At 49.0% G+C, this 17,992-nt stretch overlaps 1 protein-coding gene across 2 annotated transcripts in view; it reads right to left on the reverse strand.

The window, feature by feature from the left end:
- The window catches only part of LOC109304123 (octopamine receptor-like), a 24,714-nt gene extending 6,747 nt beyond the window's left edge, over positions 1–17,967 (reverse strand). Inside the window, exons 1-4 of one of the 2 annotated variants that reach the window (XM_019526628.1) lie at positions 17,856–17,967; positions 7,408–7,533; positions 7,005–7,319; positions 1,485–1,661 (exon numbers count right to left, since the gene is read on the reverse strand). In XM_019526628.1, the coding sequence (XP_019382173.1) occupies positions 1,485–1,661; positions 7,005–7,319; positions 7,408–7,427 (512 nt within the window). In that variant the 5' untranslated portion in view covers positions 7,428–7,533; positions 17,856–17,967. The remainder of the gene's footprint in view (positions 1–1,484; positions 1,662–7,004; positions 7,320–7,407; positions 7,534–17,855) is intronic. The other variant, XM_019526629.1, reaches the window with a different exon arrangement.
- Between the last annotated feature and the right edge of the window lie 25 nt (positions 17,968–17,992).

Raw genomic sequence — 17,992 nt, forward strand, 5'->3', positions numbered from 1 at the left:
GCTGTGACTGCAGTGAAAATGTCCTCAAAAAGTCTTATGACCCTTTGCCTCAGTTTACCAAGAGCCTGGAGTGACCCCCCCCCACTTCCCATTCTACACATAAATGATTGTAAAAATTAAAAAAAAAAAAAAAATGACACGAGTCCTACCAGCTGTAGCGCTAATGCTGCTGGAGAGGCAAGTACAAATTGACTGACTGCAAGATGGCAGGGCCAGGGCATTAGGAAGGTGCGCACTCCTGCTCTCCCCATTCAGCAGTCCTTATCTATGGGCTTCCAATGGAGCTGTCATGGGAATTTAAAGCTAACTGCTGTGTTGGTGGTCCTACTAGAGCAGGAGAGTGACGGTACCACTACCTACATTTTTCTGGGGGTTATTTCCTCTTTCATGCAGTTCCCTCCCGAAATGCAAAGGGCGTGCAGGGTGTCTCTTGTGCCTGGGGGCAGGTATCACAGACAGAAATTTACTGTGAGCCAATTACATTTTTAAACATGTCCATGAATTCAAAAAAGGCATCCACAGAAGGACACCCAGGCTAGGTGGGATGTGCATCTCCATGCAGCTCTCCCCTGGATCATCCTCAAAAAAAAAAAAAAAATAGTGCAGCACAGAGGCTTTCAGTGCTGCAAACATCCTTTTATCTGTTTTGATCCGATTTTGAGAGCCGGCTGCAAATGGCTTATTGGCAGCTGCCACGGTCCATGCTGAACGTGGATCAGACAGCCAAGGGAGAATGTGGAAGGGATTGGGCACTTCAGAGGAGCCCGACTGGGCGTGGTTATAAATGAAATGTTATTGAGGCCATTGGCCTGAGTGCTGATCTCATACATGCTAGCACAGCTTGCATTACTGTAATACCCAAGTGCTTCCACGCTTACGTTAATGTATTTAGCCAAACACAGAGAAGTGCTCTTATCCTCAGCTTAAGAGATGAGGATCAGAGGCACAATGAGATATAAAACAATATACCACAGGGTGAAAGGGGGGCAGGATTCGCTGCACGTCAGCTGCTCGTCTGCAGCAACTGCCCATGTGTGCATTCTTCCCCTTTCTCATCGATGACTAAGCTGCTGCAGTGTAGCTTCCACTTAGTACAGGGTAAGAGTACACACAGGCAATGTGCAGTAAGGCTCCACCTCTCGTACTCTACAGCAAGTCCACATTCATGTGCCCGTACCCCAAATGACTTGCCCAACAGTGCACATGAGTCTATGGAAGAGTAAAGAATTAAGCCTAAGCCCCCAGCCAGCATCTAAACACGGGACCATCCTTCCTCTCCATCCTCACCTTTGAATTCTTCTGTCTCATCATGTGCAATGCTCAGTTCCTATTTGAATCATAAAACCAGAGGCATTCCTCTGGCTGTGTTAAACACCCAGCAACATTTTAGCTGCCAGTCATTAAACCCTGGCAGCTGTGAGCATCTGACAGAGCCTGGAGCCTCCTCTCCTCTCCACAGTCATTAAAGGAGTCAGTCCACTCACCTGCCACGTGACATCCTCTTCGAATAATGGTAGGGAGTCACCACGGAGCAGTATCGATCCAGGCTGATAAAGCACAAGGTAACGATGGACGCCGTGCAGAACATGACATCAAAGGAGATCCACACTTTGCAGAACAGCTTCCCGAACAGCCACGTCCCTGTCACCTCATAAATTATACTGGGGAGGGGGCGGTGAGGATGCACAAAGAGCATGGTTAGATAGATATCCAGGAAGGATGCTTATTTGCTTTCAAAGACTTTGCTTACCCAAGAGCAATGTGACTGCCAAGCCTGGCTGGTGAGGTACTGAAGCAGAGGTCCCACATGACAAAATTCAAACTATAAGGCCCGTTCTCATTGTTTAGCACATGGGTGCTCAACCTCTAGCTCGTGAGACAAATATGACCTCTGGAGTCATGGTATCTGGCCCACGGGGCCCTCTACAGATCAGGACATTTGGTGTCACCGGAGCAGTAGTAATTAATACAGTCCCCACCACTGCCAAATTCCCAAGCCCCACGTGGTGGGTTGAGACCAGACCATGCCCATCCTCCACCTTCACCCCTCCCAGCTGGGCCATTCCCCCTCTCCCCAGCAGGGCTGGGTGAGGCCAGGCTGCCCCTTCCCTCCGTCCCTCCCTCCCCCCTCTCCCTCCCCTCACAGCTGGATGGGAGCCCACCATGATCACTCCAGATGCGAGATCAGGATCACAGCCTGGATCCAGCTCATGGACAGACCAGACACTGTCTATCTGGCCAAAATGTTTAGCATCACTGAATTAGCACACTAAATGCTCTGCTGAGGCAAGTACACCTGTGAAAAATATATCTCTATATCAAATCATTGCCAGTAAAGTCAAGGGAGCTGTAACAAAAGACTGACCAGCAGGGATCCAGGCTTTCTGTTCACCATGGAAAAATATGGTAAAACCTGGATGTTCTCATTTTAAGGAGGAAAACCCAGGTTTTCTCCTTTAGAAGAGAAACATGTGGGAAGCGGTGGGTTTCCCCATGCAGGCAGGCAAAGTCCCAGCCTGCAAAGGGCTGGAGGCAGCAGGAGGAGGGCGGTCGGGCAGGGGGTGCTATGTGCACGTGCACATGTACATGCACGTGGCCGCCAGCCAGCCTGGAGAGCACCCCAGCAGGTAAGTCTGGCAGCGGGGTGGGGTGGAATTGAGGCCCCCGTAGTGATGGAGGAAGGGAGTTAAACAGGGCTGGGGTAGGGCTGGGGCTATGGGTGCTGCCCAGCTTGGGTAGCACGTGGGGCCCAGGGTCAGCATGTGCAGCCACAGGGCCTGGGTGGGGAACAGGATGGAGCCGCAGGGGGTTTGTTGCAGGTGGGGAATGCGGCTGGCTCCCTGCTGCTGTGCACACTCCCAGGAGGGGCATGGGGGGGCATGTGCCCCCCAGATTTGTACATGAGGTGGGATCAGGTGCAGGCTGCCCTCCACGGACTTGGGCTCCCTGCTGTGCAGCCCTCCCCTGGGGCCTCTGCGGCCCAGTGGGCAGGACCCGGCATGGCAAAGTGGGACCGGGCGGGGGAGCTCGTTGCCACCACTAGGACTTGTGTGTTACCATGGCAAGGTGCCCCCTGCCCACCCGGCAGCAGCGGGGTGGTGGTACGGAGTTGTGCCAGGGCAGTGCAGAGCTCCCAATGGCAGCACTGAGCTTCCCCAGCCAGCCCTGCTCTGCCCTGCCCTGCTCCGCCAGGTCCCAGCTGCTGGGCCAAGAGGCCCCAGGGAAGGGCTGCAGGGAGGGGAGCTTAAGCCCGCAGTGGGCAGGTTGCCCTGCCCCCTGCCCTGGATGAGATCTGCTTTGGCCATGCTGCCCACGGGGGAGCGAGGATCTGCACTCTGCTCTGCCACAGCACCTGCTGCCGCCTCCTGCAGGCGGCAACTAGGGCTCAGGTGCTGCTGCAGGGGGCAGGGGGCTGCAGACCCGGGTCCCTGGCCCCATAGCCCTGGCAGCTGGGGACCCCCTCCGGCTGGGCTGGCGGGGCTGTTGGTGGAGAGGGAGAGGCACCAGCAGGGCTGGGGACTATGGCTTTGGAGTGAGGGGCAATGGCATGGGCAGAGCACTGACATATCAATAAAGGCTCAGTGCCACAAAGCAGTGTGGGCAGGACAGCTGCATCTGAACTCTCATCCTAGTAAGCAAAGCAGGCAGGGAGAGCTCTGATTTTCTACGATAAAAAACCCAAAATCTAATGCCAAAATTTATAGGTATTTAGAATTGATGTTACTATAGTAAATAATATAGTAATATTATTGTTATTATTTATTATTCAGGCACTGGTAGGCTTCCAGATTGTTTTAAAATTGTAAATATATTAATAAAACATTGTGTTCAACTGATACATATATCTATCTATCTATCTATCTATCTATCTATATCTAGATAGATAGATAGACAGTGGCATTTCAATTTAATCATGGAAAAAACACAGTTTTTGGGGGGTTTAATCAGAGAATTTGCAATTTTTACACAGAGAAAATCAGGATCCCTGCTGACCAGTAAGGAAGGTACCTTCCTGCTGATGGCAGGAATACGAAGGGTCAAGTACCATATGCTGTTGCTATAGCTCTTGACTGCATGCAATTTACTTCTTCCTACTTTTACCAGTTTTATATAACTCCTTCAGTGCTCCTGAAATAACTCTTGGACTGATTTTATGGGAAGGCAAACAATTACCTACTTGTGTGAGGCTTAATTCTCTTCTACCTTGAAACTATACAGCTCCATAATCACTTTGCACTAAGACTGGAACAGCTGCACGAACCATGGCATTTCCCTCGGCGCTGCCCTCTAGAAAGCAGAGAGGGATACAATTCTTGGGGGTGCTTTTTTCCCCCATAACGTCTGGTTTGGGTCTAATTAACTACTACAAATGGCAGGTACTTTTCAAGGCTATGATTGCTCTAACACTGCAGAAAGCTATGTGCACTAAGAGCACTGCGTCTGTTACAGACCCATCTAGAGCTGTCAGTCAGGATCAAGCCCTCACCATGTGGTGTTGTACGCATACATTGATTTTTCGATGGCCCTCATTAGCATATTATCAGAGTATCTCCCAGACTGTAACACATTGAGAGGCAGGAAGGTGCTGCTACCCGCATTTTACAGTTTGAAAGCTGAGGCACAAACCCACATCCACAAAAGGATGTAGGTATTTAAACTCCAACCACGTCCACACTTTCAATGCTGAAATCTCCATGTCAGGTGCTGCCTACCCCTGGGGGCACCTGGAATCTGAAGGACCCTAAGTTTTCAGCATTAAGATTTTCTCTATCTGAACCACTCCTGGGCATGACTAGACAGAGCTGGAGAGCTTGGCATCTCACTCACATCTAAGCCTTGGCAGAACCCACAAAGCCGGCGTCTCTCCATCTGTCTCATCTATCGGTTCCTGTTCTTCTTCCAGCCAGCGTCCCCAGCATCTGGCTGTCTTCAGTCTGTGAATTGGCTGCTGACACATCTGTGGTCCCTGTCCGGCACACAGTCTCTATCCCAACTTACCAACAAAGACATCTGTGTAGCGGATACAGATCCCCAGATACAACTCCCAGGGAAGTCGCTGGCAATGGCCCCATGAGCTCAATGGCTGGATGTGAATGATCATGCTATAAACAGGTTATGCTGTAAGACTTCCTATACTCAACAAAGCAGAAACAAGCTTGCATAGCAACAGGTAACAGTGAAAGGTGGATGAGGATCCAGGAGCAGAGTTAAGGATGATTTTGGAGCCTGAACTGAAAGTTTTCGAACTAGAAGAGGCAGACACTGTCGTTGTAAAAGGCATGTTTCACTTTCCTCCAAAAGCAAGGTTTTGTTTCCATCTTTAGTGACCTTCCAACACACTATTACTGTTACATATTGGCACCTTAATTCTTACATAATCAGGGTTTATACATAATCAGGGTTTAAACTTAAATTAAAAGATCAAATTAACTCGCAGGCTGTGGCTGTGTCACTGTGATGACCCAAATCATCTCCATTTCCAATATAATAAGCCACTAAGGGCAGTTTTATGGCTATTTTAAACACATCACCAGAGCAGCTCAATGCAGCCAGAGTAGACTGCGAAAAGACTTATCCTCCCAACACACCCCAGAGGCAGGGAAATGCTGCCATTTTCAGAAAAGGGCTCAAAAGATTTACAGTTATTGGCTTTGTCCCTGCTTAATCTTTTAGCCTGGTGTCAATAATTATAACCCTGAATTTGTCACCACCAGCAAAAGAACAGATTAAATACAAGGAAAAGAAATCCTTGGAATGAAATAGTTCTCATTTGCCTTCTCACTGCAGACAGCTTTAAATAGAACAAGACTCCCTAAATCTTCAATATATAAATCAGCACTTGGCGATCCAGACAGTTGGAAGTTACAGAAATTATCCTTTTACGTCAATAAGTGACTGAGGTAAAATAGTTCCTTAGCAAAAACAAAAAAAACCCTGCCAGTCACCCTCCTCCAAAATCCAGAGGCATTTGGATTGAGTCAAAAGAAATGCATAAGCTGCTGCTGTTGGGATAAAAATAAAGAGAACAAGGTAATCTTTGCAATTGCATTTCAGATGTAAGACTCCAGGTGCCGTTAAATGGGTAAGTCATTTTTCTAGATTCTATGAGGTCACATTCTGTTCTCACAATGATTTTAGACTGGTTTAACTGGTTTTGGATAGGTATCTGGTTGGGGCCATCTGACCCCAGCACTCTTTCCTGCCCAGGCAGGGGGCCAGACTTGATGATCCGTTGAGGTCCCTTCCGACCCTAGCATCTATGAATCTATGAACTTCACTGATTCAGAGGAGTTGCTATCAGTTTCAGAAATAAGAAAACTAGCTGGCCCATGGTTTTACTTTAACAGCAGCTCCAGTCTGATTGGAAACAACAGAGGTTTAGCTAGCAAAGCTTATGCCCTGGGCCACCATTTCTCAAACCTAGTGGACACTCACGTTCCCCCACTGCAGCTGCCACCACCACTTTCCTCACCACCAACGGCTGCTGATTGCCGCTGCTGGTGGCAATGGGCAGAGGGGAACCTGGTGGCCAAAGGAGCATCCGCTGCAGCAGGTAGGTGTAACGGGGTCCCTAGACTCAACTGTTGCAGTCACCACTGTAGCACAGACTTCCCGGGAAGCCTCCATCCTGGTGCCCCTTCCAAGCCAGACCCCAGGGCGGATGCCCTGCCCACCCCCTTCTAGTTACGCCACTGGGAAACAATGATTACGTTTGTTGGTGGGATGGAGTGTAGGCCTGGTCTTGCATTCCTTGAGCCCCCAAAATTCCTGCTGACTTCTGTGGTTGTCTTGGGTTTAACCGCCCAAGAAATAGATGAGTGGTCTCTGGGCGTAAGCATCATTAATTCCCATGTTCTAGGTGGGGAAACTGAGACACAGGTACATCCCAGGTACCGTAAGTCATTAGACTTTATTGTCTCACATAGTATGTGCTATGTGCGGTGTCACAATGGGCATCGTGCCGGTACATGGAAATCAGATCTAACCTCACCGGGAGCTCTTACCTAAAAGGCATGACCAGACAAGCCACAAGGAAATCTGCCATGGCCAAGGACATAATGAACATGTAAGTGACGGTGCGTAGCCTCTTCTCCACCACGGGGCAGATAAACACCACCGTATTCCCCAGCAAAGTGATCACATCGATCAGGGTTAGGATCAGGCCAACAGCCACTTCCTGGAGACCAATCCCAGTCCAGTTGCCATCTGCTCTGACCAAGGAGGAGGCCACAGAGGAGAAGTTAGAGAGCAAAGATGCATTTTTGTCCACCGGCATCTTCTGACCACTGAGACCTAGAGCAGAGATGAGGGAACAAGACCTTTAAAGCAAAAATGAAGTCTGGGTTGATTAAAGGGAAGCAGGAAACAATAATTATGCTTCATTCACATAAGAGGAAACCCACGCACCCTGCTGCGTAATCTGCCATCACGGTGTCATTGTTGCCAATTCGTAAGGAGTGTTTGTAATACCAATGGGAACATTACAAAGGCACCCGCACTGACTGAACTCCATCGTGACAATTAACAGCTCTCCTGTGAATGAAAAGCACATCGTTAAGTGAAGTCTGATGCTGGGGAGAAAGCACCGAGAGCTGGGAAAGCAAGCCAGCCATGGGCAACTAGCTTTAAAGCAGCTTTGCAAAATGCCCCTCTCACCTAAAGCAAAACATCGTGATGGGCAAGAAAAATATTGCCTTATTTTTATCTTTTTTCATCCTATAGGCAGGCAATGTTTTCTGCATTGGCTATATACTTACGTAGCTCTCTGTTCAGCATAACTGTGCGTCCTCCTCTGCAGACAATTCAAAGAGGATATTCACAGCCATGGGACTTGTTTCTTTAGCTCCAGCTTGAAAAGTTCATACAAGTATCTAGAGCTCCCTAGTTCAGCTTCCAGTCATGGTCAAAACGACTGTTGCCCCCTTTCCCCACAAAAGGGTGATTTAAGTTAGCCCAAATATGGAATTTCCATTCTGAGAGAAATTTTGAAAAAATAAGTTATTTTTCTCATTCTTTATCAGAATAAGAAGTTGAAATTCGCTATGGAAAGAAATTCCAAAAAATACTCGATTCAGAAACAGGGAATCGTTATTTCCCTGATAATGAGACAACCTACATAAAGTCACTATACTAAAAGCCAAAATGAAGTAAAATGAAAAAGAAAGCCAAAACTTAAAAAAAAGCACCCACCTTATCAAAACTAGCAATCTGAGTCAGGTAGAAGAAGGTGATGCCATTTTTACTACAACCTGGAATGAAAAAAACAATTCCTTACAAAACAGAATGACCAAAAATGTCAAATTTTAAAATGAAACATTTCTAATCCTTTTAAAACAGGATTCCACCTCTTGAAGCCAGAAACTTTGGCCACTCTAGCAATGGACAGACTCTTGCAACTTGGGAGAGGGGGCTCTCGCATCCAACTCCAAAGGCAGCTTCCAGGTGTCAGACAGCCCATGAAACCAGCTGACCCAGTAGTCAGGCATGCAGAGGAACCAGCTCTCCCAAGAGCTGAGGGGTGGTAGGAATCCTGCACCTATGGCAGTGCTGTCTGAATCCTAAAATTGAATAGATTTTTGTCCTGTTTTGAAAAACTGATACTTCTCCTATGGACAAACATTCCAACCCCAAATTCCTGAGTATGATTTTTGAGCCCGTTGAAACAAAAATGAGAGTCAAAAACCATTCAGCAGCACCTTTGCACTGAGCAGTGAGGCAGAAGGCTGGAGCTTCACATTCAGCCATCATGTTGAGGGCATAGGGGAGGTCAAAGCCCAGGGGATCAGGAGCAGGCAAGCTCAGGGGAGCAAGGGTCCACACTACAGCTGAGAGTCAGGGGATAAGGAGAAGGCAGGTCAGGCTGCTGAAACCTGTTATGTACCTTATAGACTAACTTCGGTCTATAGCATCTCTACCCTGCCTTTTCCACTGAGGATTTGGTGGAAACAGATGTGATTCTGTGAAAAAAACTGATTCCTATAAACCTGTATTTTCTAACAGGAAATTTCATAGATTTTATAGACATTCGGGCTGGAAGAGACCTCAGAAGATCTTTGAGTTCAGCCCCCTACCCGAAGGGCAGGAAGTCAGCAGGGATCATAGGATCCCAGCAAGATAGACATCCAAATTTCTCTTGAAGGCATTCAAAGTAGGTGCTTGAACCACCTCCGGCAGCAGTCTGTTCCAGACCTTGGGGCTCAGACATTAGAGAAATTCTTCCTTATGTCCAGTCTGAAACGGTCGTGGAGGAATTTGTGACCATTCGACCTTGTCATCCCTTGGGGTGCTCTGGTGAACAGACGTTCCCCCAGATCCTGGTGGTCACCCCTGATAAACTTATAGGCAGCCACTAGGTCCCCCCTGAGCCTGCACTTTTCCAGGATGAAGAGTCCCATAGCTCTCAGCCTCTCGTTATAAGGTCTGTTTTCCAGTCCTCTGATCATGCACGTGGCTCTCCTCTGGACTCTCTCAGGCTTCTCCACATCCTTCTTGAATTGTGGAGCCCAAAACTGGATGCAGTACTCCAGCTGCAGCCTCACCAAGGCCAAGTACAAGGGGAGAACGACATCCTAGGATTTGCTCGAGAAGCATCTACGGATGCAAGCCAGTGTTTTGCTTACTTTACTACTTACAGCATCACAATGAAGGCTCATGTTCCTAAAGGCTTGGCAGAAGTGGGATTTGAACCCACACCTCCATGCAGAGACCAGAACACCCATTAGAAGGGAAGATAAAGCTTTGAGTCTGGCACCTTAGACCACTCAGTCATCCTGATGTACAAATAGCACTACCAATTTTTTTTCAACCAGTTCTACTCACGACAAAGCATCTGCTGAGGAACTAAGGGGACTGAGTCAGACCCTGTCCCTGGCTAAGAAGGTAGGAGTGGAGGAAACCTTCTAGATTAGAGACTCCACACCCTGCTAGTAGAGGCAAACACAATCACCTTTGTAGGTAAGCCAAGCTCCATCTTAACACTAATTAGGTTTTTCCCCCACTACTCTCATTGGAAGGTTATTCCAAGATCTCTTGCCTTGAAAAATCAGAAACCTTCTTCTAATTTCCAGCCTCAATGTATCAGTAGCTACTTTAGCAGTGTCTTTTCTACCATGCAGACTCAAACTAATTAAAATATAGCACCATTAAGTGAATCATTTCTTTCTCACACAGGGTGTATCTACACATGCATTTGATGCAGGAACAGTTTACTTGTGAGCAAAGTACTCATGAGTAAATGCTCCCAGGCAAGGAATGCTACACATGCAGGGAAGTAACAGCAGATTTGCTGCTAATGGCAGCAAACTTCTCCTGCTTCCTGGGGCCCTGCAATGGGCCTCTGCTGCCACTAGGGGGAGCTCTAGGCTCCCCCTGGGTGCTAGTCCAGGGGCTGGCAGGGAGCAGGGAGCTGTCTCCTGGCTGGGGTTGGGACATTGCATCCTTCCCCCCAGGGGCTGCCTGCTGCTGGGGCAGGAACAAATGTCCCCCTGGCCTGGCAGCAGGGAGGTCCTGGCCCAGGATCCCTGATCAGGGCAGAGGACTTGAAAAGAGCTTCAGGGGAGGGTCAGATCCCAGCCCCCTGCCCCAATCCACCAGTGGAGCACCTAGCAGCTAGCTTGCTGCTAACTGCCCTGCCAGCAGATCAGAGCAGGGGTCTGGGACCTACCTCAGCCCTGCAGCTCTTTCCAAGCCCTGTGCCTCCAGGCTGTGAGACCCTTATGTCCAGCACCAACTCTGCAGTCATGGGACCTGTGCTGGGAGATCCTCAGCTCCCAGCCCCAGCCCACAGTTGTGGATAAGGATCTCCCAGGGCTGGTCCCATGACTGTGAAGGTCAGGCTGGAAGGTAAGGACCTCCCAATACCAGCCCCACTGTCAGGATCTCCCAGTCCCCACTCCCTGATTGCAATCTCCGAGCAGGGGGCTTGGAGCTCTCTACTACCTGGGCAGGAGGACATAATCCCCACCTGGGCTCCAGTGGCAGAGCCCACCCCAGCAGCAGGCAGCTCCTGGTGCCAAGGAACAATCTCCAGCCCCCGGTGGCCAGCTAACCAGGGGCAGATTTGTTCCCGGTCAGGCACCTACAGGAGCACTACTGCGCAGTAAGTAATTGCAAGCAAATTTGCTACTTGCATTTGCAGGCAGCAAATTGACTTATAATTAGTGAAGTTTACTGTGCAGTAAGTGTGTGCATACGTAGATAAACACTTACTGCGTAGTAAAGTACACTACTTTGAAGTAAAGCATCTTGGTAGACACATCCACTGTTATACTTTTTAGAGGAGAGGGAGGGGGATGTACATTAGGTCTGGACTCTGCAAAAAATTATATAAGAACTACATCTTTTAAGACTAAATATAAATGCAAGTCAGATGTTAAGAAAACATGACTTTCTCCCTTTGGGTACAAGGACCATTGCATGGTATATAAAAGTGATGTAGTACGTGAAAGTGCTAATATAGATGTATCTGAAATGGGTTGATAGGAACCTGGTGCTGTTCTGATTTGAATCCAGGCAGACTGACATTAGTCCCAAGCTAAGAGTGTACGTTTGATACAGCAGTTAAAATCATCTCTATAGACTCAACTGGCCAAACCTGACGCTTTGCTGCAGTGCCAGCGAATCACCTTGAGTGGTCTAAAGTGACATGGCTCATTAGGCTTCTTCCAGTCAAATGCTGGAGAATGAGGTGATTGCAAAATGATACACCCTGGAGTCCCACACACTAACAAGCAGAGGGAAGTGGTCCATTAAGATGTCTTCAATCATGATACCACTGCAGTCTGGTGTGCTCAGCAGAAGATGATGCTGTCACTCTTTGACCTGGGAAAGACTGCTGAAAGGAGATGGCTTCATTTGGGAGCTAGAGTGCAGGGGGCAAGACAGCTCACTACAAGCCCAAATGCAAGTTTGGGCTCCATGCTGGACCTGTGCCAAATGCCCTCCCTCACCACCACCCCCTTCCCCTCCGGTTAACCCAGCTGTAAATGGGTCCCTGGTTATTAAAGCTAGGGAGCCAAAGGTGGCTGAACGTGATGCTAGATGCATCATTCCCTCATGTGCTGGCAACTACACAGACTTGCGTCGCAACCATAGGACTCCTATGGGACATTAGGCTCAGGAGGGCCTTCGGGCTCCAAGGGGGTGCTCTTCCCCCCCGTTATGCTAGAGGTGCAGACACGCTAGCGTGCAGCACTGAAAACCAGTAGCATCATGTATTTTGATCATGGAAGAGAAATCCCACACACTAGGAGTCTTTGCCCTTTTTTTTTGTCCATACCTGGTCAGCCATCACCTCTTTCCTCCTCTTTCTGCTAAGGAGTGTCATGGGCCAGGGCAGCAGGCTTGCCACCAGCTGGCCCTGGCTACCGAAGTGACTTAACTCCCCCTGCCTGGCCCCAATGGCCTGCTTTTCAGCATCAGCCCTTTCAATGCCCAACAGACTACTCAGCAAGATAGATACCTCCCCGCCTAGCTTTGGGCTTCTGACTCCTTGCTCCTGGTTTCCTGTGCCCTTGGTCCTGTTTCCTGACTTCATCCTAGTTCCTGCCCATCTATCCCTGGTTCCAGACTCCAGCCCAGGTCCCTGTGCTTCCAGGCTGCCTTGCTGGCTCCTTGGGCCCTTGTGCTCCAGAGCCCTGCCCTCGGAGAACCAGCTTGTGGTTTAGTTAGGCTTTCTCCCATGTTCTAGTACTGTACAGTCAGATGCCTGCTCCAGACCTCCTGTCCAGTGATACCAGTCCAGATCCCTGCCCCCTGTTCCGGTCCTCCCCCCTGCTTGATTTGTGATCCCAATCCCTTAAAGTCCTTTTCTCCTGACCCACCTATTCCAGATACCTTAGATAGTGACACCAGTTTGGATCCTTGTTTCTTCTTCCTACACCCCCACACCTGGGCAATGGTGCTACCCAAGGTGACAGCCTATGTCCCTTGTAGACCTCAGCAGCATGGCCTGCTTGTTCCTGCTCCCCTAGGCTGTGACCCCTACACCCTGAATGACTATATCCAGGTGACACTCCTAACCAGCAGTGCCTGTTCTGCCCCACCAAGAGATGATTATTGGTGTGGAAGGGGGCTACCTTAATGTTTCCAGCGAAAAATCAACTCCTTCCCTGGGTTGAGTTTTCTCCCAAAAAGTTAGTCTGTGGGATCAGACTCTGTGATGGGAAGATGCCTCTAGGTTACACTGATATTCTTTGGCCATACAAGACTCCACCGCATTTTAAGATTTGGTGAGCTAGATTCTGTCCCCTCTGTATAGCATAGATCTAGACCAGTGGTTAACCTTTTAGACTCAAGGCACCCCTCAGAAAGTGCCACTTTATAGCTTTCACTCCTTTTTTGACTGAAGAAAAATAGTACTTGGGGGTCTTTAAGAGAAGGTGGATAGGCACATCTGACCTCAGCACTCTTTCCTGTCCAGGCAGGGGGTCGGATTTGATGATCTACTGAGGTCTCTTCTGACCCAAACATCTATGAATCTATGAATAAAACAATTCCTCTGTTGCAAGGAACTCAGCAAGACCACCACAGGTCAGAACGCTTCTGGCTCTCTGGATTCCTGTTTGAAACCTCTGGGGTTATCTTGTGATCATGTGTAGGTGCCTGCACACCTCACCGTGCTAATACTACACAACTTCCTGATTAAGAATCACTGGGCACATCCACACATTCATTAATGTGTTGTAATTATGGCGCATTAAGTTTAGTATCTACAATAACAGATACTAACAATGTGTTACTAATCGGCACTACTGTGCATTGTAGCGCAGATGAACGCTTTCTAAGTGACACTAAATGCCCATTGGACTAATCTACTGTGCATTAGCATGGTTTTGGCCAGTCGTGCTAATGCATAGTAGAATTAGTCCAATGGGCATGAAGCGTCTTGTGTAGACATGCCCACTGACTGGAGTAACTCCACCAACTTCAGTAGTTTCCTTGGATTTACACTGCTGCAAGTAGAAGCAGGATTTTGCCCAACCTATTCAACAAGCAAACTAACCAACCCCAAAAGAAAGGTTGATTTTATGTCTAAATTGATGCCTTTTGATGAAAAGAGAGAAAAGAAAAGCACCATGGTTTCAGCACTGATGGCTCCATTCACTACAAACCTTAAAAAAGGAGTAAGACTAGAAACACATCTGCTGTCAACCTCTGCCACCTACCAAACTGACTGAATACAAGTTTTAGCATTAGCACCTCCGAGTGTGTAATTTTGCTTCCTCGGGATTCTAAGAAATGCGTTCTTCTTTTTCCTAGAATTGTCTTGTTGTGGACTGAAATGTGTCCAAGGCTGTGTGCTGTTTGGTGAGCTCAGCGGCTGCTATTTTTTCCAGCGCTCTGCACTTTTGTACTATGCTGGTGCAGGCTAATATCAGACTGCAAGCCTGCTGCCACCCCAGGGATCTGCTGTGAATGAAATGCATGCATCAGAGGCTGTTCTAGCAAACATACTTTAAATCACTACACCTTCCTTTCTGCTTCTCTGCCCAACCTTGGTCTCCCTTTCCTATTTGGAGGGTAAGTTTCTTGGCGAGAGGATGGTCTTTTACAGCGAGTGTGTGTGCCTGTAACAATGAGGCCCTGACCTTTCTTGGGTCCTTAAGGGGCTCCCGTGCCAGAAATACTATACCAGCAATATTCTCCTCTGGTACGTGCAAGGATCCCAAAGGAAAAGAGACAAAGTTTTCCACAAGTGCCCAACCTGAGGAAGCGGCTGGGAGCCATCAGAGGGTGGAGGCTGGGATGTGGCAATGCTGCTTTCTCTCCCTCTGGGCACTAGACCTTGGCAGCACCACCAGCAGAAGCCAAGATGGAAGGAGAAGGCGCTCCCACCCACGCCAAGCAGATTTTGGAGCTTGGATGTAGCCGTCCCACTCTTCAGCTGTTTAGACAAGGGGATGCCAACTCGCTAGTCTGCCATCTTACCAAGAGGAGCGACGCAGGTGGCTGGAAAAATAGCTGTACTTCTCTAAGCCCACTGAGCTGGATCCTGCCTGCTGCTGCCACTGCAAATCAGGACTGCACAGGTGACATCCCCGTGTGAGTGAGAGGAGAGGCAGTGCCTAGTGGCTTCCCAGAGGCATGCACTCACGTATCATATATCAAATCAAAACACCCCCTCCCATCTCCAGCCAGCCCCCCACCTACAAAGCAGCAAAGATAGCCCTCAAAAATGCTGTTTTTCCCTGCTGCCAAAATCATTCCCAAGAACAAAAAAAAAGATCAATTCCTCCCCCCGCACCAAACACTCTGAAATGTAGGGCCTCTGCAGGGTGTTCTTACACCCAGGTCCAGCAAAACAGCCGAGGGCAGAGGCAACCCCCAGACCAAACACCCACATTTCCAAATGGGACTACTGTCTGCAGATGCCCAGCTGGAGACACCTCAAAGGGCCCAGATATTTGGTGGGGCATGTACTCTGCATTTTCTACAGTCAAGCCTCTTCAGGGGTCTCAAACTGGGCAAAGTCACTGTGCCTGCAGAAGTCAGGCTTAGACCCTCCATGCTAACAACTCGCTGACACAAAATGCACTGCCTATCCAGGACGGCCTCCGCAGACCGCAGCCACCACAGCATCGCCTGCAGAGAGCACCAGTCAGTCTCTCTCCCAGCCGGGACTCAAAGCCATTTAGACCCATTTCTCAACCTGTGGGTCGTGACTCAAAAGTGGGTCACAAGAATATATGAAAGGGTCACGAACAAATGTTAAAAATGGATCAACAAACTTTAAAAGTGGATTCTCCTTTAAAGGAGAAAAATGTGGGAAACGGTGGCTTTTCCCTTGAAGGCTGGCAGAGCTCCAGCCTGCGAGGGGCTGCTTGGGGCTCCCCTCACCCCCTACACCCACACCCTGCTCCACACAATGGGGAGCTGGGGCCTGGGGTGGGGACAGTGGGTCAGGAGTGAGGGGCACTGTGTCAGGACTGGCCATCGATGTTTACAAATGGGTCCTGGTATAAAACATTTGAGAACCACTGTTTTCAGACTCTTTTCAGTTTCAAGCCAATACTTCAAAGTTCACCTGAAAAGATCAAGTAACAGCCAGCGTAAGTCACCGGGAACATGGGAAAAGGTGCAGAGCTGCTGCCTGGAGACACTAGAGCTCCTGCCAGTACCCGCCTGAGGGATGGTTAATTAAAATGCCCTAATGCAGCAGTTCCCAAGCTCCGACAGATTGCGCACCACCAGTTTAAAACAATCCAACCTTAATTACCACCAGCAAATTTTTGTCATATAAAGTAATTATAATAAATCTGTTAACGCGTACCACTGACAGGTTGTCTGCGTACCACTGGTGGTACACGTGCCACAGACTGGGAACTGATGCCCTAATGACTGGGGGGGTTGAGAGCTGCATCAGATTTCAGACCTCTCTTTTCTTCCCTGGTCACACTTTCCAGTTCCCAAGTCAAGAAGCAGCTGATAGATACCTGAGCAGATACCTCAAAATCCACCACCTCTCGCCCACATGACCTTTCCAGCCATAGCACAAGGTTCCCCTTCTCAGCTGGGGCCACACACGGCTACTCACACACCCAGCCAAGCGCTCCCTGCTCCCACGGGCACTCACATCCTTGGTGCTGGGAGAAGAACTGCTGCAACTTAACCTGGGAACTCGGAACAGGTCCATGTGCTACCTGTCACCTCCCGACTTGTAAAGCAGACACAAAGGCTGAAAAAAGAGGACTGGTTTCATCCTGGCTTAATCCAGAGCTGTCCTGGGTATTGATCAGCATGAAAACACACTAGGACAATTGTTCATACAAACAGCTTGCATGGCAACAACCTCAAATTAGCTTGGATTGTCCTGGGGCAAAATTCAGATTGGGACAAGGAGCAGTAGCAGCCTTAGGGGAGGGCAAACCAGGCGACTGCCCGGGACTCCACACTTTAGGGAGCCCCAAAATTTTGTAATATTCTCCACTCCAGTTATAAGAAAAATTAATTACACCGAACATTTGTATTATCAATATTGTATTAAGATATTTTCATGGCAGTTTCATGGACAGGCCAAAGAACAACTGAAACTGAAAACGTCCGACTTGCTTATTGGTCATTAAAATTAAGCCCCTAAGGGGCCCCAAATGCCTCTCTTGCCCAGGTCCCCAACAACCCTAAGGCCACCCCTGCAAGGAGTGTGTACGTCTGTAGGATCCCAGGCTAGAAATCTCTGTCCCGGGATAACCCAGCTCTGTTTCTATAAACGCAGATATTTCATGAAGTCTCACAGCAGGACAAGAAGCCCGTGCCTCCGTAAGAACCCAGGATAAAGATCTCTGCCCAGGGATAACCCAGGTCTGTTTTTATAGGCTCAGATATTTCATGAAGTCTTATAGCAAGACAAGAAGCCTGTACCTCTACAAGAGCCCAGGCTAAAAGTCCCTGTCCCCGGATAAACCAGCTCTATTTCTATAAATGCAGATATTTCATCAAGTCTCACAGCAGGACAAGACACCTGTCCCTCTATAAGGATCCCAGGCTAAAGATCTCTGTCCCAGGGTAAACCAGCCCGGTTGTATAGACTCAGATACTTCATGCACACTTACAGCAAGACAAGGAGCCCGTGCCTCTATAGGATCCCAGGCTGAAGATCTCTGTCCTGGGATAAGCCAGCCCTGCTTTTATAGGCTCAGATATTTCATCAAGTCTCACAGCAGGACAAGACGCCTGTCCCCCTATAAGGATCCCAGGCTAAAGATCTCTGTCCCGGGCTAAACCAGCCCTGCTTTTACAGGCTCAGGTATTTCATGCGGTCTCACAGCAGGACAAGACGCCTGTCCCTCTGTACAGATCCCGGCTGAAGATCCCTGCCCCGGGCTAACCCAGCCCCGTTGTTGTAGGCTCAGACTTACAGCGGGGCAAGAAGCGCGCACGGACCGCCGGACCCCGACGGCTGTCCCGGGATGAACCAGCTCTCCTCCGTGTCCCGGCTCAGGCACTCAAGGCGGGCGAAGCACCGGCCCGGGGCTCGGGTCAGCCCCGCCTGGGG

This window comes from Gavialis gangeticus, unplaced genomic scaffold (assembly GCF_001723915.1).
Source record: "Gavialis gangeticus isolate Ggan-Ray unplaced genomic scaffold, GavGan_comp1, whole genome shotgun sequence".
In the NCBI taxonomy this organism is placed as follows: Eukaryota; Metazoa; Chordata; order Crocodylia; family Gavialidae; genus Gavialis; species Gavialis gangeticus.